At 38.4% G+C, this 19,195-nt stretch overlaps 1 protein-coding gene across 2 annotated transcripts; it reads left to right on the top strand.

Moving 5' to 3' along the window:
• The first annotated feature begins 13 nt into the window (after positions 1 to 13).
• ubash3bb (ubiquitin associated and SH3 domain containing Bb) lies at positions 14 to 17,399 on the top strand. Of its 2 annotated transcripts, none has more exons than XM_039670503.2 (14): positions 14 to 477; positions 9,884 to 9,937; positions 11,184 to 11,370; positions 11,460 to 11,658; positions 11,846 to 12,015; positions 12,162 to 12,337; positions 13,252 to 13,396; positions 13,484 to 13,604; positions 13,682 to 13,804; positions 13,898 to 13,990; positions 15,524 to 15,668; positions 15,758 to 15,864; positions 16,490 to 16,599; positions 16,682 to 17,399. In XM_039670503.2, the coding sequence occupies exons 1-14, from the start codon at positions 350 to 352 to the stop codon at positions 16,814 to 16,816; spliced, it is 1,893 nt and encodes a 630-aa protein (XP_039526437.1). In that variant the 5' UTR covers positions 14 to 349; the 3' UTR covers positions 16,817 to 17,399. The 2 variants fall into 2 exon arrangements, with proteins under 2 accessions (XP_039526437.1, XP_039526436.1); XM_039670502.2 differs by having other exon boundaries at positions 12,129 to 12,337.
• The last annotated feature ends 1,796 nt before the right edge of the window (positions 17,400 to 19,195 follow it).

Here is a 19,195-nt window from a genome sequence, read left to right as displayed (position 1 = left end):
ACGAGTGAACGCTAGTTTGACAAGCATAACACTTGAGCTACGTGTCTAAAACCACGTGACCTGCCTAGATAGCTGTAATTTTCTTTTTCTTTTTTGGCATACAGGCGCGTTGCTCAAATATGCTGAGCTTGAAACCCGCCTGAATGGTCAAATGTATTTTAGTATTGTAGGTGACTGACTGTTTTTGAGACGCAGACATTATAGCTTGTTAATCTACTGTACTACTACTGTATACAAACATACGCTGCCGCTGTCAGGAGGAGGGACCAATTATGCGCTTATTGCAGTATAAGCAGATGTGGATGTGTCGTACCCGACTATCGTCAGTATCATTTGATTGGGACTAAGGATGGCAGCAAAGGAGGATCTTTACTCAAAGATTATTCCGCGCAGACTGAGACAGAACAATTGCGTCTCTCTCAAACATGGATCCAATCTGGACGTGCTGCTGTCGATGGGATTTCCTCAGATGAGAGCGTAAGTCCCTTATGTATAATATAGACTATTATGGCGTTCTACTACATTTATAAATAATGAAGATGTTTTTGTCCTTCAAAGTTCGTCTTTAACACGCTATTAGAAACTAATTCAATTATTGTTGAGATGGATTACTTTGACTTCAAGTCAGTATTAGCTAAGTCACGAAACTGCATGAATAACCTATGGGATAATGTACATAAGACATGAAAATAATGCTATGCAATGCAAATTATATCTCTTACAAAAGGCTTATGTTTGTCATTCAGGTCACTGGTGTGTTTTTGCAGCCACATTGAGCACCACATAAGATAAAGTCTTCTAGCCATTTCTGGTAATTGTCAAAAACCCACAGAGAGCGCGATCTAAACTACTAGCATGTCTAAATAAATGTTATCATGTCATGTTATTTGAGAAAGTCATCCTTCAGCGTTTCTTTACTAATATATATAAATCTAAAATTATAATGATATATAGATGTGACAATGTAACAAATGTAAAAAATAGTGGGCTACAACTCTCTCTCTCTCTCTCTCTCTCTCTCTCTCTCTCTATATATATATATATATGTGTGTGTGTGTGTGTATAATATTTTATACATATATATATATATATATATACACACACACATATACGTGTTTTTTATTTTTTTATTTAAAGCCACTCAAAGTGCAGTTGTATTAACAAGCGTGTGTGTGTCAAGCAGTCAGGAGTTATTAATATCTGTTTCCTCTGTTGTTATGTGGGTCAATACATCCATAAAGGAAACGGTGAACTGTCCTGATTTCCTGTAACGAACACTTTAAGCTTAAGTTAAGTTAAGAGCTTTCAGACGTGTCAACTGCCCTGATGTGAACCAACTGAGATAGGAGGAACACCATTATACTGACCCAGTCAATGTAAAAAGATTGTAAAGGTGTCCTTTAACATGTGGGAAGGAACATCTGTGCTTATTAAAGCGTGAATGATTTGGAAGTCACAAGGTTTTTGTTTTCATTCTTATTTTGGCACATATACGAGAAAACCTATGACTATGCAGCTGTTCAAAATGAAATAAAGCACATAGCCGATGTGCGCTCAGTCTTGTGTGGGAAGTTCCTTTTTCTTTTTGTGGTCCTGGTGATTACTTGTTTGGTCCTGCTGCACTTGGAACTGATCACAAGGATGTTTTCTTTTTCTTTTTTTTTATTCTGTCATCCTTTGTTCACCCTCATTCTGTTCCATTATGATGAGCAGATGTTTGAAGAAATATCCTGACCACTTGTCCATTTAATCAACGTCAAATGTCGAGCTCCAAAATGACCCCCCCCCCCCAAAAAAAAAAGCTATATAAAACTTCAATATTACTTACTGTGAGAAATGTATTTAAATGTAAATCATTATTCACTGATAACCTTCCCCTCCAGAGAACTGTTGCAAACGGATCAGTTAGCGATTAGAAAATCATTCTGATCTGTATCGTTCTAATCAGTAAAACCATTCAGATTAGAAGGATTTTAAGCAATACAAGATTACTCCACTGATACTTGTGCACTTCCCCTCTGGGACTCCCCACCGCCATTTTAAAGTGCGTCCAACTTCGTCCATTGGACGAGAGAAGTTTATTTAGACAGACCCTCTACCCCTCGATTTTGACCATGGGACTCGCGTCTACTCAACATCAGGCAGATCCATTATCTACAATGCACCATGGTTGAGACATCACAGCAGGTCGCTCCCAATTCACCTCCATCCCACACAACTCTAGTGTATGATATTGGCATTATTTTGACATTTAACTCCCTTTAATACTAGTTGTAGCTACCTTAAGCTTTTTTTAAACACAGTTATAGTTTTTTGTATTGTTATAATTTTCATTTGTTTATTTTTTCTAGTTAATTTAAATATATTCATATTTAATATTTGTTTATATTTAATTTAACTGGCCAAACATACAGGCATATAAGATGATGCATAGAATAAATTCATATGGGAAAGAAAAAAAAACTATAAAAAGCTCCATAGCAGATTCCAAGCGATCAAGGGCGCCAGTAGCGAGCACTCATGCAATGAAAGCGATGATGCACACCTGAGTGAATGAGACGGAGGAACGTTAGCAAGGGAATAACCAATTGGATTTAAATGCAGCCCAGTTTTTGTGAACTGGATTAACAGGTTGAGAACATTTGATTCACAAGAATGATTAGTTCACAAATTGAACATCACAAATTTGTGATGGGGAAAGGTACTTTTAAAAGTAATGCTTTACAAATTGCTTTTTCATGGAAGGTAATGTGTTGCATTACTTTAGCTTTACTTTTTTCTCACCTGAGCTGAGCTTGCTTGTTTGATCTTTAATAACAAATACACAAAAGTCCTATTTGTGTGCAAATGTAAAGGCCCTTTCACTCCAAAAGTAAAATGAGTAAGCTTTGACTGAAAGAAATGCAAATTCGCGGCTGTACAGTAGAGAGCGCAGCTTAAACTATTCTGGATGGCTGAGTAATAGAAAGCAGGAAATGTCAACTCTCTTACTTCAGCAAAAAAAAAAAAAAAAAAAAGATCTTATCTAGTCATTTTTGCTTATTAGTATGTTTGAATTGGATCTTAAAAGGTCAGCATCAAAGACTTTAATAAACTGAGTAACTAAAATTCAATAACCATTATATATGCACAGCATAAACAACACCTCTGAACTTTACTCTGAATTTCTATCAACATGGAGACAGGAGAGGTGTCAGTAAATAAAAGGGGAAACAAAGTAACTTGCATTACTTGTTTGAAAAAAGTAACTCGGATTTTTTTTTGGTAAATGCGTTACTTTACTAGTTATTTGGAAAAAGTAATCTGATTACATACCTCACATTACTTGTAATGCGTTTTTTCGTTACCCCCAACACTGATCACAACTTCTCTCATAAACTCGCCAAGTTTGTGGAAGTTCAAGTTCAAGTCATTTTTACCAATTTTAATAATACTTTTGTGTATTTTTTTTTTAATTTTGGAGCTTACAGAATACAGTTGCAGAATACCGTTCTCATTAACTTTCATTATATATAAAAAAGTGTGGGCCAGACATTTTTTCAAATATTACTCTTTTTGGGTGATTCTCACGAAAGCTTGGTTTTAAAAATTTCAAACATGAAAATTAAAAAAACAAACAAACAAATCAGACATTAGAAACAAAGTCTGTATAATTAAGTCTAAATAATTTGTGAATATTAATTTAAAACATTCACTTACAATTTAAGACCTGTTTGAGCATAATTTCCAAAACAAGTCCTAAATCTCATTACCGCAACAAACAATGTGAAAAATCAACACTGTTAGAAAATAAAATAAATTTTCAGATTTTCAGCACAGTTACTTAGAAACCTGAAATAATATTTATTTTTAAATTAGGATTATTTCATGTTTTTGTTTAATTTCTCTCATTACCGCCACACCTTTCACAATTTACAACCTTTTTATATATATATATTTTAATGAAACCTGACACATTTTCAAAATGATGCGACACACCTGAAAGGACACAAGTTTGTAACATTTCCTTCTTGGCTGAACCGTTAACTCTGACTCCACTAACCAGTCCTTCTCATTATTCTTTTGCTCATATTACTTAAATCACCGTTTCTCTTGTCACAAGGTAGCGTTTTCCAGTAGTCAGTCTGCGCGTATAATGCTGTGGTTTTGTCTCAGGGTCACGCTGTGTAAATGTCATCAACTTCCTTCCTGAAAGATGACAGAGCAGGGGATGAAATGGCGACCATGACCTGGTGTATAAATACTGAGATCCTGATCATCTTCCGTACTCAAAGGCCACATTGTGTCCCTCGCAGGATGCATTTCATGTTTCTGTTGTGATGTGACGTTCTGTGGATACAAGTGGGCCATCAGCTGTCCCCGTTGCCTGTCCTGGTCTGACCACATTTGCCGACAGCCCTGCAGGTGTTGGCTGGCCATGTTTTGGGATGAACAGCTGTGCGCTCTGTGTGGCAGGGATGGCAGCTGGTACTTGTGGACCTTGTGGGATAGTGTCTGTTGCTCTTGCCGGGCGTCAGTGAGATCAGTCGTATCTTTTTCTGCTTCCTTTTTGGCTCAGCTCCCTCGGTGGCTGCTGGGAGAAAGGAAACAGATGTAGGCCGGCACACTAGCAGCATCAATAGGGAGCGAACCTCTCCTCCACCTCTGAAAAAAACCAAAAAAAAAACAGACACAGGCACAAGAGTGGGATCCACAGAAGCAGTTGTTCAAAGTCAGCCTACTCTTCCACTCCTCCACTGTTTATAAGGGGCCTGTATCAGTGTGTGTTCTCTCATTTGTGAGTCCTCCATCTGTGGCGGTTGTGCGATTGCCAGAATGAGAGCCGTGTGTCCAAATGCGGGTGTCCTTCCACCCTCCTGCTCAGAATAAAGCTCTGGAAGAAACAGCTAAAAATGTGAAATATGTTACTATTTAGAGTGTTGTATGCCTGCTAAAGCTGAGTTTTCAGCAGTCATTACTTCAGTTTCAGTGTCACATGAAATAAATATGCTGATTTGGGGCTCAGGATGCTTGTTTCCGCCACAGAATAAAATATTTAAGATAATTGCGACTTCATTTCTCTGAATTGTGTGATATAAACTCTTTTGACTTTTTCTCACTATTGCTCAATTCTAAGATAAAAAGTCAGAATTGCAAGATGTAAACTTGCAATTGTGAGTTAAATTTTGCAATTACCTTTTTTAATTATCATTCTGTGGCAGAAACAAGCATTTATTTGAAATAGAAATCTTTTGTAACATTATAAATGTCTTTTAATGTCACTTTTGATTGATTTAGTCAATCAAACCTTACTATTATAAAAGCTATTTATATTTAGAATCTTTACATATAGGCTATATTACTTTTGAGTGCATACAGTCCAGTACTGCAGTACATTATACGCTGACATTAGTTATCTGTCTGCAAAACTAGTTGTTCTTCTGGACTTCAGTGACTCTCTTGAGCCTCTGGCAAAGAATCAGGCTAAACGGAAGATCTGTAAACAGGAAACTTAGGGATGCAGAGGTCTGAGCTGTGGGATTTCCCCAAAGAGCCGGTGTGTTCATGTCTGTTTGGTCAGATGGAAGATTATGAAAGACGCTTTGTGGAGATTATCTGGAGTGATATGTGGAAAGTGGTTAGATGTATCATTAAACAAGAACGAAAAAAAAAAAAAAAAAAAAATAGAACAGGCAGTGAACCTGTAAATTTAATCTCATTTATAGGCTGCTGATTGCTAATGCTAAAAGCCATGATATAAATATCCACAAAATATAATCTCTTTTTAGATCATTTATCATATATACCACAAAATAATACAAGATTTTGCTCATGTACGTGAGCTGTGGCAAAAAAAGCATTATGCTTTTAAAAACAAATCTTTTCCCCCTCTCCATTTATGTTTTTGTTCATTAGACTTGAGGATATAGATCACATCTTTTTGGACGAACAGTCATAATTATTTAATTATCGAATGTGTCACTGGAATTTGTAAAGAATCACCCCACAATGCACCTTCAGCAAATTGTATATGAGTAATACAGGGTAAATTGGAAATAGCTAGTAAGACATAAAAAGGCATCTTAGGATATGATGGTGTCTGTGGGTGCTTGGGCGGTTATTCAGATTTTATCTCATTTTAAGATGCATATTTGGTTATATGATGGGGAAATGTTATGACCTACTTTAAATTTTAATTAGTGGATGTTTTCACTATCATGCTTGGTATGCACGTTAATATTTCATGTTGTCATGTGCTTTTTCAATGGATGTGTTGTGTTTCGTCAATTGTCATCCTCTTGTGAACTTGTAAACCTCTTCGGCCTATTTTTCTTTTTAACTTAGTGCATCTGTGCGTGAGAAAGTATTTCGGGCCTGTTATCTCTGTGATTAAGTCTACTACACTGCAGTGTGAGAACTTGATCTGTGCTGCTTTATTATGAAAAAGTGCTGGCCTGTTCTAATAGGAAAATGAGGAAATGAAAAAAAAATGTTTAATGCAAATAATAACCATATCAAATCAATCTTAACATATATTATATTATTTGAATTATATTATATATTTAAAACCACTAAATAAATTCATCAACTATTAGGGAGGAAAAAACGCTTAACTTTTTTGTGAGTTTTATGTCTTGTTTGTTGTCAAGTGAAATGCCATGAGATATTTCAGCACAGAATATCTGTTGCTGAAAATTTGGCTATACTAATACAACATTTAGCCCAGTGATTGTCTCATGTGCATTGTAAAGCACACTTTGGTATTAAAAAAATCCCTTTCATCATATGTAATAGTTCATAATTTCCATGTTGTTGGTATACACAATCATGGAAATATTATGAATTTCAAGTTTTTTTTTTTACGATCTAGTCATTTATTTATTTTCAGATGTTGACTGCTGTTATCTATTTGTACAGAAATTAGTCTTTTCAATGAACAAATAATATTCTAAAATGTTATCGCAAAGCGATTCGAAAGTGATTCACTGCACTGTCATCCGGCTCTGGGACAGAGGAGGATGTGCGGTGCACCGTGTCATCCAAGAACTCTGTGTGCTCAGGGATGGATGTGTTACTTCTTTCTTTAACCACATTAGGGTGCTGTTCACCCGAGGATGAGCAGCGGGCAGTGAAGAACAAAAGATTCTCCCCCAGCCCTCCTCCGGGGGAGGGAGTGAGTGGTCCTGCTACCATCTCCTGAGAAATCGACATCCCTGAGCAGCCCGTCAGCAGCCTGTCATATGCTTTATGGCCTCAGTCAGTTTCTGAAAAGTCGGGAACTGTTGTGCGAAGTCCTCGACTGCACCACCAAAGAGGCCGGCCTGGGACATGGGGGTGTCGAGCAGCCGGGACCGCTCGGGATCCTTCATTTCGGCCAGGTTCAGCCAGAGGTGTCTCTCCCGGACCATGGCTGTGGACATCACCAAACCCAGGGAGTGTGCAGTCACCTTCGTCGCCAGGAGGGCATGGTCGGTGACGGCGCGCAGCTCATCGAAGAGCCCTGGGTCTGTCCTGCCCTCGTGCATGTCTCTGAGTATCTGGTCCTGGTAGACCTGCAGAATGGCCATAGCATGCAGCGAAGCGGCTTCCTGACCCGCCGCTCTGTAGGACTTCACCACTAAATGGTAAATGGACTGCATTTATATAGCGCTTTCATAGACCTAATGGCCGCCAAAGCGCTTTACATTTGCCTCACATTCACCCATTCATACACCGACGGCCACTAACGTAGACGAGAACCCACAGGCTTTGGATGGGTGCTTAGGCTCGCCACGAGAAGAAGCACTGTGGACACAGTTGCATCGCAACAGAGCGTTCAACCAGGGGGAGCCCTGTGTACCCATGGTCAGCGGCTCCATCAAGGGGAGGAAAGGCGGATGAGATCAACGAGCGGTCGCGAGAAGACATGGGGGTCTTCCAGGACGTTGAGATCTCATCATGCACGTCCGGGAAGAAAGGTATTGGGGTTGGCCGTGGACGTGAATCGGCGGCCGTGCCCAAATTCCAATCATCCAGCCGCGAGCGCTCGAGACAACTGTAACCCGTTGCTCACGGCTGCCCGGAAAGCATGGCAGTCATCTCAGGGAAGCGAAAACATGTCTGTATTATGCTGGTGTCCTACTTTTATACTCTCAAGGTGAGGCGGAGTTACGCCATGCAAAATCCGCAGACCCAAGGCATTTCTTTGCCATTGGCTCGTTTTATATTGATCGAAGCTGATAGGCTTTCTAAGCGAAACCCCCATCACCGTCATCTGATGGAACTTGGAGTGGCAACGAAAGGGAACTGAAATATATAAACTATCCCTGTTTCTGGTTAAACTCTTTCCTGTTCGAGGTCTTTGCAGAACGGAGATTAGGGGAAGTCTTGGTATACAGTGAGGTTTCACTTCAGTGGTAATAGTTGAAATGAGGCAATGTGAGGTCTTATGATGACCTGTTCACACAGGCTGAAACACTCTAATACAATACATCCCATGTAACCACATTCTCACTTAGTTTGCTCTTTCAGAACAGAAACCGTCTGGCAGTATTTTTTTTTTCTATGGTTCACGGTTCCTGAAAGTTTTCTGAAAATGGCAAATTAGGGTGTATTCTTACCCTGACTTTTTATTCATTAAGGTCTTAAAGAATTGTTCTATAGTTTTTAAAGTATTTTATGCCATTACATCAGAAGGAATTGTAATTAAATTACAGAAAAAATATAGTAATCCCGTACGTTTCTTTTCCAAGGGAACACATTTTGTGCAGGGCTCCGTAATACGCAAATAAAGTCCAGCCAACTAATACTATCATGCATAGTTAGAAAGATAAGGTTTGTCAACTTTTAAATTGATAATTAAGTTGAAAATGTTTTCCATATGGTTTGTTGATGATCTCAAAGTTTGTGTGTTGAAACTCCACTTTATTTTTGCACAAATGTATCTGTCACTTGGTAGAAGCTAATCAAATAAAGATGTTTCAAAGAAGATCTTTGAAAACCATGAACAAAAGTATGCAAGATCAAAGAACAAAAGATCCAAACTGCATTAAATACTGAAATACTTCCCATTTAAGGTGCATCTTAAAAAGCTGTACTCTTTTTAAAGCAGAACTTTCACTTTAAGAAGCAATCATAGTCTGTATGAGAGACACTGACTGAGGTGTGAGAGAAGTGTCTCCCACGCAGTGTATCGGCTTTTTCACTGGCTCACGTGTTAGAAATTATATATATATATATATATATATATATATAAATAACATCTCATCTCTTTTTACACATGTTGCACTGTCACAGACCTCAAAACATAGTGTCATAGTGTTAGCAGTGAGCACAGCACATAGTCTATTAGATTCAAAATGACACATGGTCCATTGGAAAATGACCAAGTGCATGTTGGCTCATAGACTTCAAACATATTCTCATCATGTTTGCTCGCTCAGGCCTGCACAGCAGATGCTTAAAGTCCACCTGTAATAAAAAACAAGTTTTTATGTCTATAATGTTTTTAATATGCTTTAAGACAAACCATGTGCAAATCCATAAGTCAACGCCATTGCTGAGTATTTTCTCTTTAAAACTGTAGTGCTCTAAAGACAGTCTCAAAAACAATGGTTACAATTTCTGGTGTTAATTACATCACAAACTACCACTACATCTACTACAAACTAATTACATCAACGTGCTGGCTGGCAATTGCATATCATATGCTGTGAAGCAAGAGAGTCTCAAGAGAAGCTATGTTATCCCCGTACATCTTTCTGTTGATCTGAAGAATCAAAGAATATAGCAGGTGAATTATGTATATTACGATGTTATGATGAACTATTGACGTTCTATGATGTTCAAAGCGTTTCTAAGGATACTGAGGCAGCTGTTTGACTTGTAACTACTGGTAATTAGCTAAAATATTTTCTCTTTACAGGCTGAAAGCTCTGGCATCAACTGGAGGCAGAAGTGTTCAGCTTGCATGTGACTGGTGAGCTTTCCTGACCGCACCCCTAAGTCTTCAACCCTCCTCCTTCAGACTCAATCTCCTAAAGTTTATTTCCTACCTGTTTCAGCACACCTGAAGACCATGATTATCTGGTTAGGGTGTGTTTGTTTAGGGTTTAGCAAAACCGTAGATATGCTGTGTCCCAATTTGTATACTATCCATCCTAGACACTATTTGAAATTAGAATTAGTGTGTCCCAAATCGTAGTTGAAATGAGTTTTCCAAAGATACTTGGATGGTCTACTTTTTTCGTTTAGAATACAAAGTGCAAATCCGTGCACACTCTAATGGCTAAAATTGCCCAGTGCTACAACCACGTTGAGTGTTAGAACTGGATTAGAACTACAAACATGGTGGATGTGCGAGTCACATTACAGCCGTTAAATTTCTTTCAGGGTTGTGCGACAGTCAATTACTGTTTGCAGATGTGCCGTAAACTGAATCATACCCGTCACTAAATGTCCATGACTTCTTTTATAAAACTTTATAAACCGATTTTTTTCGGTGTAAACTATCCATAACAAATGTTTAGGAGCAAATATTTTGAAGATTAGCCAATTGGCTGTCGATTCATTAACTGACAAGCCGTTTTCCCACAAAAGCGGTTTATTCAGCATAGTGAAGCCTCTCTTCCATTGAGATCCTTTTAAAGGAATACTCCACTTTTATTGGAAATAGGCTCATTTTACCACTCCCCCAGAGTTGAACAGTTGAGTTTTACCGTTTTTGAATCCATTCAGCCGATTTTCGGATATTTAGAACAATATCAGTAAACAGACAGTTTCTGGTCTCATTGACTTCCATAGTAGGAAAAAAAATATATACTATGGAAGTCAATGAGACCAGAAACTGTCTGTTTACTGATATTCTTCTAAATATCCGAAAATCGGCTGAATGGATTCGAAAACGGTAAAACTCAACTGAATGAGCCTATTTCCAAAAAAGTGGAGTATCCCTTTTAAAAAAAATCTAGCCTCTGTTCTCCTTCCCTGTGTACCACCGCTTTACCAGGCTTTATGCGTTTTTACATTGGTTCCCCAGGAGGACCATGGTTGAAGCCCTCTGTCTAAAGTAATTGCACTGCCCTCTAGTGCTTTATTTGCATAAATCCAGCTGTTCTATACATAAAACAAGCAGAATAATTGGTTGACAGTTACAATTACACATACTTTATATGCTGGTTTAGCTATGCTTTAGAATTTATGATCATGTGCATGTGTCTCCTTAGGCTTTTCTCACATTTGGATGACCCTTTCCTGGACGACCCTTTACCCAGAGAGTATGTGCTCTACCTGCGCCCCAGTGGGCCTTTACAAAACCAGCTTTCCCATTTTTGGCAGCAGTCTCGCTTAACTTGTGGAAAGAACAAAGCTCACAACATATTTCCACACATCACACTCTGCCAGTTCTTCATGGTGAGTCACAATGTCTATTTTAATCTTGATCTATTCTAATTATGCTGTTTTTTTTTTTTTTAACATTTCTTCATTTTCTGTGTTTACAGTGTCCAGACAATAAACTAGTGGATCTGTGTGAAGCTCTGCAGTCTACAGTGAATCAGTGGAGAGGACGCTTCCCCAGCCCTTTGCCCCTGGAGCTCTACACCTCCACCAACTTCATTGGCCTCTTTGTGGAGGAGCAGGTGGCTGAGACACTGAAGAAGTTTGCGGCTGACTTTGCTGTGGAGGCTGCCACTAAAGCTGGTGGGGAGGCGTGATCAGAGCATTTGTCACAGATGGTGCCTGGATAGTGCTCACGTTTTATTTTAATCGGCTCATTACTCATCCTCATGTCGTTCCAAAACCTGTATTACTTTCTTTCTTACTTGTTTACTTGATTATAAATTCATAAAAATGCTCATGACTCTCTATTTATTTATTTATATCATAGATGTCCATGTGGAACCACATAAAAAGCAGCTTCATTTGACTCTAGCCTATCACTTCCCAACCAATCATTTTTCTTGCTTGGAAAAGTTGGCAAGAGGGATTGAGGTGAAACTAGGTTGTGACTGGCTAGCTGCCCTCTTTTCACGGGACATAAGATTTGCGAATCACGAGGTGAGCCCCAATTGAGCCAATGTCCTACTATTAGTGTCAATCATGCAATTTTATTGTTTTACTAGTTCATTCAAATCCACTTTAATGCACACTAACCTGTGTTTCACTGTCAGACTTTGCGAGTGATGTACCCCTACACTCCTCAGAATGACGATGAGCTGGAACTGGTGCCTGGAGACTTTATCTTCTCATCTACAGTGGAGCAAATGAGTACCAGTGAGGGCTGGGTGCACGGCACGTCTCTGGGAACAGGCATCTCTGCACTGCTGCCGGAGAATTATGTGAGCCCTGCTGATGAGTCTGACACGTGGGTGTTCCACGGGTAAGTTCTCCAAATGCTAGGATCAGTTCTCAGCAAGACTCTTTCACATTGTTTGAGGGAAAGTTCACCTAAAACATACTCACCGGATGCATCCGAAATCGCATACTTCCCGTGTAGGTACTACTTTTAAATAAGAAGTCCGTTTGTTTGTAACGTCATATGACATTTCGTCGAAATACTACATACATGGCACCCTTTAGCGTCAATATAACACGTAGAACCCAAGGCGTCATACAAGTGCGAGTGGTAGTTAGATTGACGCTAAAGGGTGCCATGTGCATAGTATTTCAACGAAATGTCGTATGGTTTCACCTATATGACTCCAAAGGATGAGAATGCGTTGGTGGAACATAAGGGGAAGCTCTAGTCTCTGGTAAATGGGATTAACAAATTACGAATTAATGCAGGCATACAAGGAAATTTGGAACTTTACTGGCTACTTTTATTTGTCAGAGCTCATATAGGGAGAAAACACGCGCTCGCTTCACCTACGCGCTCTATTCTTAATTTTTCCATCATACATACATGTGCATGTCCCTTTTCATATATAATAACTGCACATGTCAGCTTGCCAATTCCCCATACCTATCCATAATGTCGCAATTGCATCACCCATGAACAGCAAAATAAATTACCCAATTTATATAATACTAAATATTCACACAATTAAATCTCACAATAGTATGAATGAATGTTATCCAGACATACTACATTCGCCATGTCTTGAGTCATTCACCCAGTTGCGTCATTTCGCTACCATTCAGAAATCCTCTCCCGTGGCCTCATGGGATAGTAAAGTGTCCATTGCAGTGGCGTAGCAAGTCAGTCCGTGGCCCAAATGCAAAATAAAATGGTACGCCCCCAAAAAGACAATGTTTTGCAGTGTGTTTAACTCTTCTCATCTCCTTGAACAGATCACACTCCTTCTTTTGTACTTCTCCTTCGGAAAAGTGTTCCAAAGAGAGCAAAGTATTGGATGGGCTGCTCAACCTTCGATGCTTTGAAAACTCAAAGCTGGGAGAGTCTGCCATTTTGAGTGTTATTTGCCAACCAATGCAGGTGCCTAATTATTTATGAGTGCACAAAACTTGTGCAGTTACTAATGATTTGAGTAATTTATTAATGCATTTGTGCTGTTGATGGTAGATGCTTCGTTCCAACATGCAGTCTCAGACCCCTAAAAGGACCCTGTTTGTATGTCGGCATGGAGAGAGAATGGATGTTGTGTTTGGGAAACACTGGTTCTCACAGTGTTCTGACTCCAAAGGTAATCTGAACAGACGGTTCGTGGCGCCTCGCTCACATGGTGCTGTTTGTTTGCCAGCTCAGTTTGTCTTCTTGTAGGCAGGTATGTGAGGAGGAACCTAAATATGCCTGCTGCACTGCCTGCCTGGGGTGGAGCGCACAGGGACTATGAAATGGATGCTCCTATCACAGTGGTTGGATCTACGCAGGCTAAGACAGTGGGTATGTCTGCTCGGTGTTTTAATGTCCACACCTGCAATTTCACCAAGTGAATTGTCCATCATGCTCTTTTTATGTCATCTATCTGATTTCCAGGTGAGGCTCTGCTGGAAAGTAATACCAGTATTGATTTTGTGTACTGCTCGCCCAGCCTCCGATGTGTCCAGACAGCTCATGAAATTCTCAGAGGTACGTACTGCAGTCAGGAATATGGAGGCAGCAGTGGTGTAATGGATAAGAATGCCAACATGATATAAATTCATGAAAATTCGGGTTGAGCTTTCCGCGACTGCGCAACTGGGGTATAGGTTGCCAGGTTGAGATGAAAAACGGGTTGAAATTGTATGGTGTGTGGATTGTGTGAATATAATGCATTTAATACAAGATCTGGCAACTGTTCAACATTAGACAAACATATTGGTCCGATTATTCATAAAGGAGTTTGGGCCATGTAAATTACGTGAGTTTCCCGGGAGAAATAACAAACCGGGAGGGGTCAGGGAGAGAGGAAAAACGGGTGTGTTGACGGGTATGTGTGTATGAGAATTAATGATCTGATTCAATTACTGTCAAAAATGACACCTTGAACAACTTTATACATATCTACAGGAAAATTCCAATAGGTGTATGTAAATGTCTTTTAGATCTTTTTTATCTTTTAGATGCCATGGACCCTCAAATATGATGGGCTCCTTGTGGTGGACCCCCTTCCTAATATATAAAACATTTGCATGTATAAAGATCCAATTTATACTGTGAAAAATAAAAATACTATAAATACACAAACTCAACCGTTTGGTCAGTAAGATTTTTGAAAGACATTTTTTATTAATTGATTTTGTGAACTTTTTTCTTCTAAAGTTTAGGAACACAGAAGCAAAAACCAGGACACTCGGATTGTATTAAGTCGGATTCTTTTATTGAGAACGCAAGCTGTTGCGTTGCTGTGGTCTTTCCATCCAAGTCTGACTAAAATAAAATACAGACCGTAGTTTATACATGTAGAAGAGGAGTAGTTACAACGAGGGGGGGGGGGGGACACTCTGAAACAAAGCATGTAAATGAGTTAGTCAACAGTGACTAAATACATGAACAATGTAACAAATCATTTGGCATCTTGGTTTTCACAAATATATTAAGCAGTACAATGGTTTTCAACATTGATAATTACAAGAAATGTTTCTTAAGCCGCAAATAAGAATATTAGAATCATTTCTAAATGGTCATGTGGCACTGAAGGCTGCTGAAAGCTTTTCCATCACAGGAATAAATTACATTTTAAAATATACTCAAACAAAAAACAGTTATTTGAAATTGTTTCACAATATTATTGTTTTACTGTATTTTTAATCAAATTAATGCAGCCTTGTTTAGCACTTCTTTTAGAACATTAAAAAGTCTTAAAGACTGTTAAAAAATATCTGAATTTCTAATGGATATTAATTGAATATTTAGATCTATTTATGTAGATTTAGTTCTATTAAGTTGCACTTTTCTTCCACCCACCAATAAAATTTCTTTGAGGCTCCCTAGGAGACCTGTACCCCAATTTTAAAACCCATTTTAGAGAATCACAATTGTATTAGATTTGTACTTATAATATCATAATAAATGTAAAAGAATGACACTAGGTTGTGCTACATCTTTATGTACATTGTCACTTTATTTTTAATTAAAAATGTTATACTTATAAACTCTGACATTTTTCGTGTACTACTTTAGGAATGCAGCAAGATGGCACCATAAGCATTAGAATTGAGCCTGGGCTTTTTGAGTGGACTAAATGGGTGTCAGGGACATCTTTGCCTGCTTGGATACCCCCCACAGAACTTGCTGCGGCCAACCTTAATGTAGACACAACGTACAGGTAACAACTAGAGTGATCATATACTGTGGCCTATATAGCAGCTATTTAGATTTCAAATTCAGTCCTAATCAACAGCTGCCTTTCCTCAGACCCCACATCCCCATTAGCAAGCTAACCGTCTCAGAGGCGTATGACACGTACATAAGTCGGAGCCACCAGGTGACCAAAGACATTTTGGCATACTGCAAAAATAAGGGTGAGTTTTTCTTGACTATGAATGCCTTCTGTGCATGTATTCTGACTCACATATCTTTACCATAGACTGTAAAAAAAAAAAAAAGCTGGACTCTACCACTTTCCTCCACGTTACAAAATTTAAGCCAAAATATGGTTGTTGGTGTTGCTGATTACGTCCTGCGGAGCCCGATTCTGTGAATTAGTGATCCTGAGGTAGAGACGTATTATCAAGGTCCTGGCCATATACCTGCTCAAGCACAGCACAGCAGGAATATGGCCGGGATTTTTTGAAAAAACAATTCTTATTTTTTGTTATTGCATCAAATAATTAAATCCAGTATTAGAAAAACACAAACGACTGTTTGATAAGAACTACAGTACAGAAAATGACTAAATAAAAGAAATATTTGAAGTGCAATTGGCATAGACTGTAAAAAAAAAAAAGGTAATTGGATTTTTGTGTGTGGATTTTTTAAGTTGGACTTTTTGAGTTGTCCTATTCGATTACATGGAAAGGGTGGGGTTTATGACCTATACTGCAGCCAGCCACCAGGGGGCGATCAAAATGTTTTGGCTTCACTTTTCAGGACGTGCAGCTCACTTGTTCTTTACTAATAATAACCCCTTTCTTTTTTTCATATCAGGCAAAAATATTCTGTTTGTGGGACATGCTTCCTCTTTGGAGGCCTGCACTCGTCAGATCCAGGGTCTTTCTCCCCAGAACCCTAAAGATTTTGTGCAAGTAGTCCGAAAGGTTACTTTGTCACCCTTTTACTTTAAACATTTGAAATGTATACTTTAAAAAGTGATGCTTTATGGAAGATCTTTCCATCTAGATTCCATACCTGGGTTTCTGTGCCTGTGAGGAGCAGGGGGACTCAGGAGTCTGGCAGCTTGTGGATCCACCAATTCTTCCTTTAACTCATGGGCCCAACCACAGCTTCAGCTGGAGAGAGACCTTACAGCAATAATGATCTTATCTGCTGGGTGATTCCACAAGAGACTGAAATGCTACCTGCACTTAGAATATTTTTTAAACCGATCTAATCTGTCACTCTTTAAGTTATGCAAATTAGATATTGATACAGGATGTGGCAGAGCTTTTGTTTGCAGGTGGACAGAGGAGACTGCACTGAAAAATGAACATTTGTGGTAGTGTTTACTGAGCCTTTAAAGAGGCTTTCTCAGGGCATTGGCTATCACTTTAACTGGTCAAAATGCACAGTGGCATAATGCAGCACTTATTGTAAAGATTACAGATCATGTCCTGCCATGCAAATATGTACAATTCTGCAAGAGCTTAAAGGCAGCCATGTCTCAATTATTTCTCTTGCAAATGTTACTTGAATACATAAAAAGTGTAATATTTGTTTTAGCATAGCTGAATGGATATCAGGTGCATTTGTAATATCTTTACATTAAAGCTGAAGTGTGTAATTTTTAAAACAAATAATTCATATTGTAATTAATATTAAAAATGGCTCCTGTCCCATCTCAAAATACTGTAATATGATCAGAGAAATATATAATGTTATTTGCAAGTTGATTTTCCTATTCGCTCTTTGGCTCTGTCACTGTTTGAGCAGCCAACTGCACGAGTTGGGGCGAGGCTGTCAATTTTTCGACTAATGATAGACAAGGAGGAATATTCTGGAAACCTGTTTGAAACCAATAATACACCCTTTTAACACACAGTTTTAATGGTCATCAGCATCGTAAATCCTCGAAAGTTTATATATATATCTTTCTCTATTTTTCCCTTATTTTGAAAGTTGTGAAAACACTAATTGTCAGGTTTTTCTTTAGCTGAGCAAATGAGAACACAAAAAATAGATTAACGACTTCTGCTTCTGAGAAACCTGGAAATGTGAAAAGGTTATTTGTTGCAAATAGGCATATGTTTTTTACACACTTCAGTTTTATTTTTATTTATTTATTTTTTTTAATTTAAATTTATTTTTTTACACCATCTCAACCAGAAGAATCACGGTAAGTTTCCAGTGGTAATACGCTTTTTGTCAACTCTGACACTAAAATGTAAAAAAATGCAGTGTGATACTGCACAATAAAAGTCAATAATAACATATTTGATGTTTAATACGTAGGCCTACCACTACATAGTCAATGTGACTTGAGACAGGGACGTCATTATTTATCTGTGTGTGTGTGCACAGTTTGAGCATTGGTAATCACAAAATTAAATACAGAAACAGTGGGCATCTTGAGTAGGATGCCTATATTATTAAAACTATTGATTGAGTTCTACTACTGTAGGTCTTTTGACTTGCACTGAGCTTCACGAGTCACGACGCACTTCCGTTTGGAAACAATACATATCACTTACTTTCGGTTATGTTTACTTTCAATGTAGGCCTACTGCGGTCAATCGTCAATGAGTTGAACAAACACCCCCTAAAATGAGTGTCTGTAATAAAGTTTTATATTTTGGAAAATTTATTGACAGAAGAAGGGATATTCTGATGTTTACTGTATGTGCAGAATTTTCAAAACTCATCAGAACATGAAGTTTAAATCCAAACCAAGCCAATCCGAGAAAGCTTCGGCAGTAAAAAAAACGCCATTTCACCACAGGGTGTCAGCGTTCTTCTACGTTGGTGAGAACAGATGAATAACATCAGTACGAAACACGAACATTTATTTGGATTAAATGTGACCGTTCATTTTTTTAATGTCAATCGTTTTATTATTTACATGTTCATGACCAAAATGCTTAATTCGTTTTCAGAGAAGTTGACTCATTCTCCTATGCTGCGGGTGTTCTGATCTACGATCGCAGCACCTCGCGATCATTCATTTAACTATTTTAAAAAGACAGGAATAAAAGAACCAATGCACACTTTTTATTAGTCAAATTAATTTAAAAAAATGTAAACTCAAGTATAGAATATAAGTAGGCAAAGACAAAAATACTGTTGTTAATGAGAAGACATAAGACTGCAGACTTTTGTGTCGAGGTCACGGCGCTAGCTGGAGGCGAAACAAAGTGAAAACTGAAAACTGGAGGCAGCCAATACAAACCGGCACAGATTCGGCTACATAATAAGGAGCTTAAATTACTGTTACTATTATTAAATGTCATCTTGTTGTGTAGTCTGGTGCAAGAATTGATGAAAAATTAATATGCCGTATCTGGAATTTATTTCTAGAAAATTCACATCTTTAAAATCGCACTGTAATTCTGTTGTCTCGGCGCTGGCTCTGCAGAACTGCGGATCATACACACAAGTCTTGTACAGGACCATATAGGCATCTAAAGATTTATATGCCCGGCCTCAGTTTCTCTTTATGGTCGTTTTAAGTCAGGCCACTCACCCGAGGTATTAATTGTG

Source organism: Pimephales promelas, chromosome 16, assembly GCF_988280905.1.
Source record: "Pimephales promelas chromosome 16, fPimPro1.hap1.1, whole genome shotgun sequence".
NCBI lineage: Eukaryota > Metazoa > Chordata > Actinopteri > Cypriniformes > Leuciscidae > Pimephales > Pimephales promelas.
Note: the sequence above shows the minus strand (reverse complement) of the source record. Positions and strands in the feature narration are given on the sequence as shown.

Bases quoted from the DNA above. Each gene is read 5' to 3' on its own strand.
- ubash3bb (XM_039670502.2), top strand. From the start codon at position 350: ATGGCAGCAAAGGAGGATCTTTACTCAAAGATTATTCCGCGCAGACTG. The intron at 12,016-12,128 runs GTGAGCCCCAAT...TTTCACTGTCAG, and splicing joins TAAGATTTGCGAATCACGAG to ACTTTGCGAGTGATGTACCC. The intron at 13,605-13,681 runs GTAATCTGAACA...GTCTTCTTGTAG, and splicing joins ACAGTGTTCTGACTCCAAAG to GCAGGTATGTGAGGAGGAAC.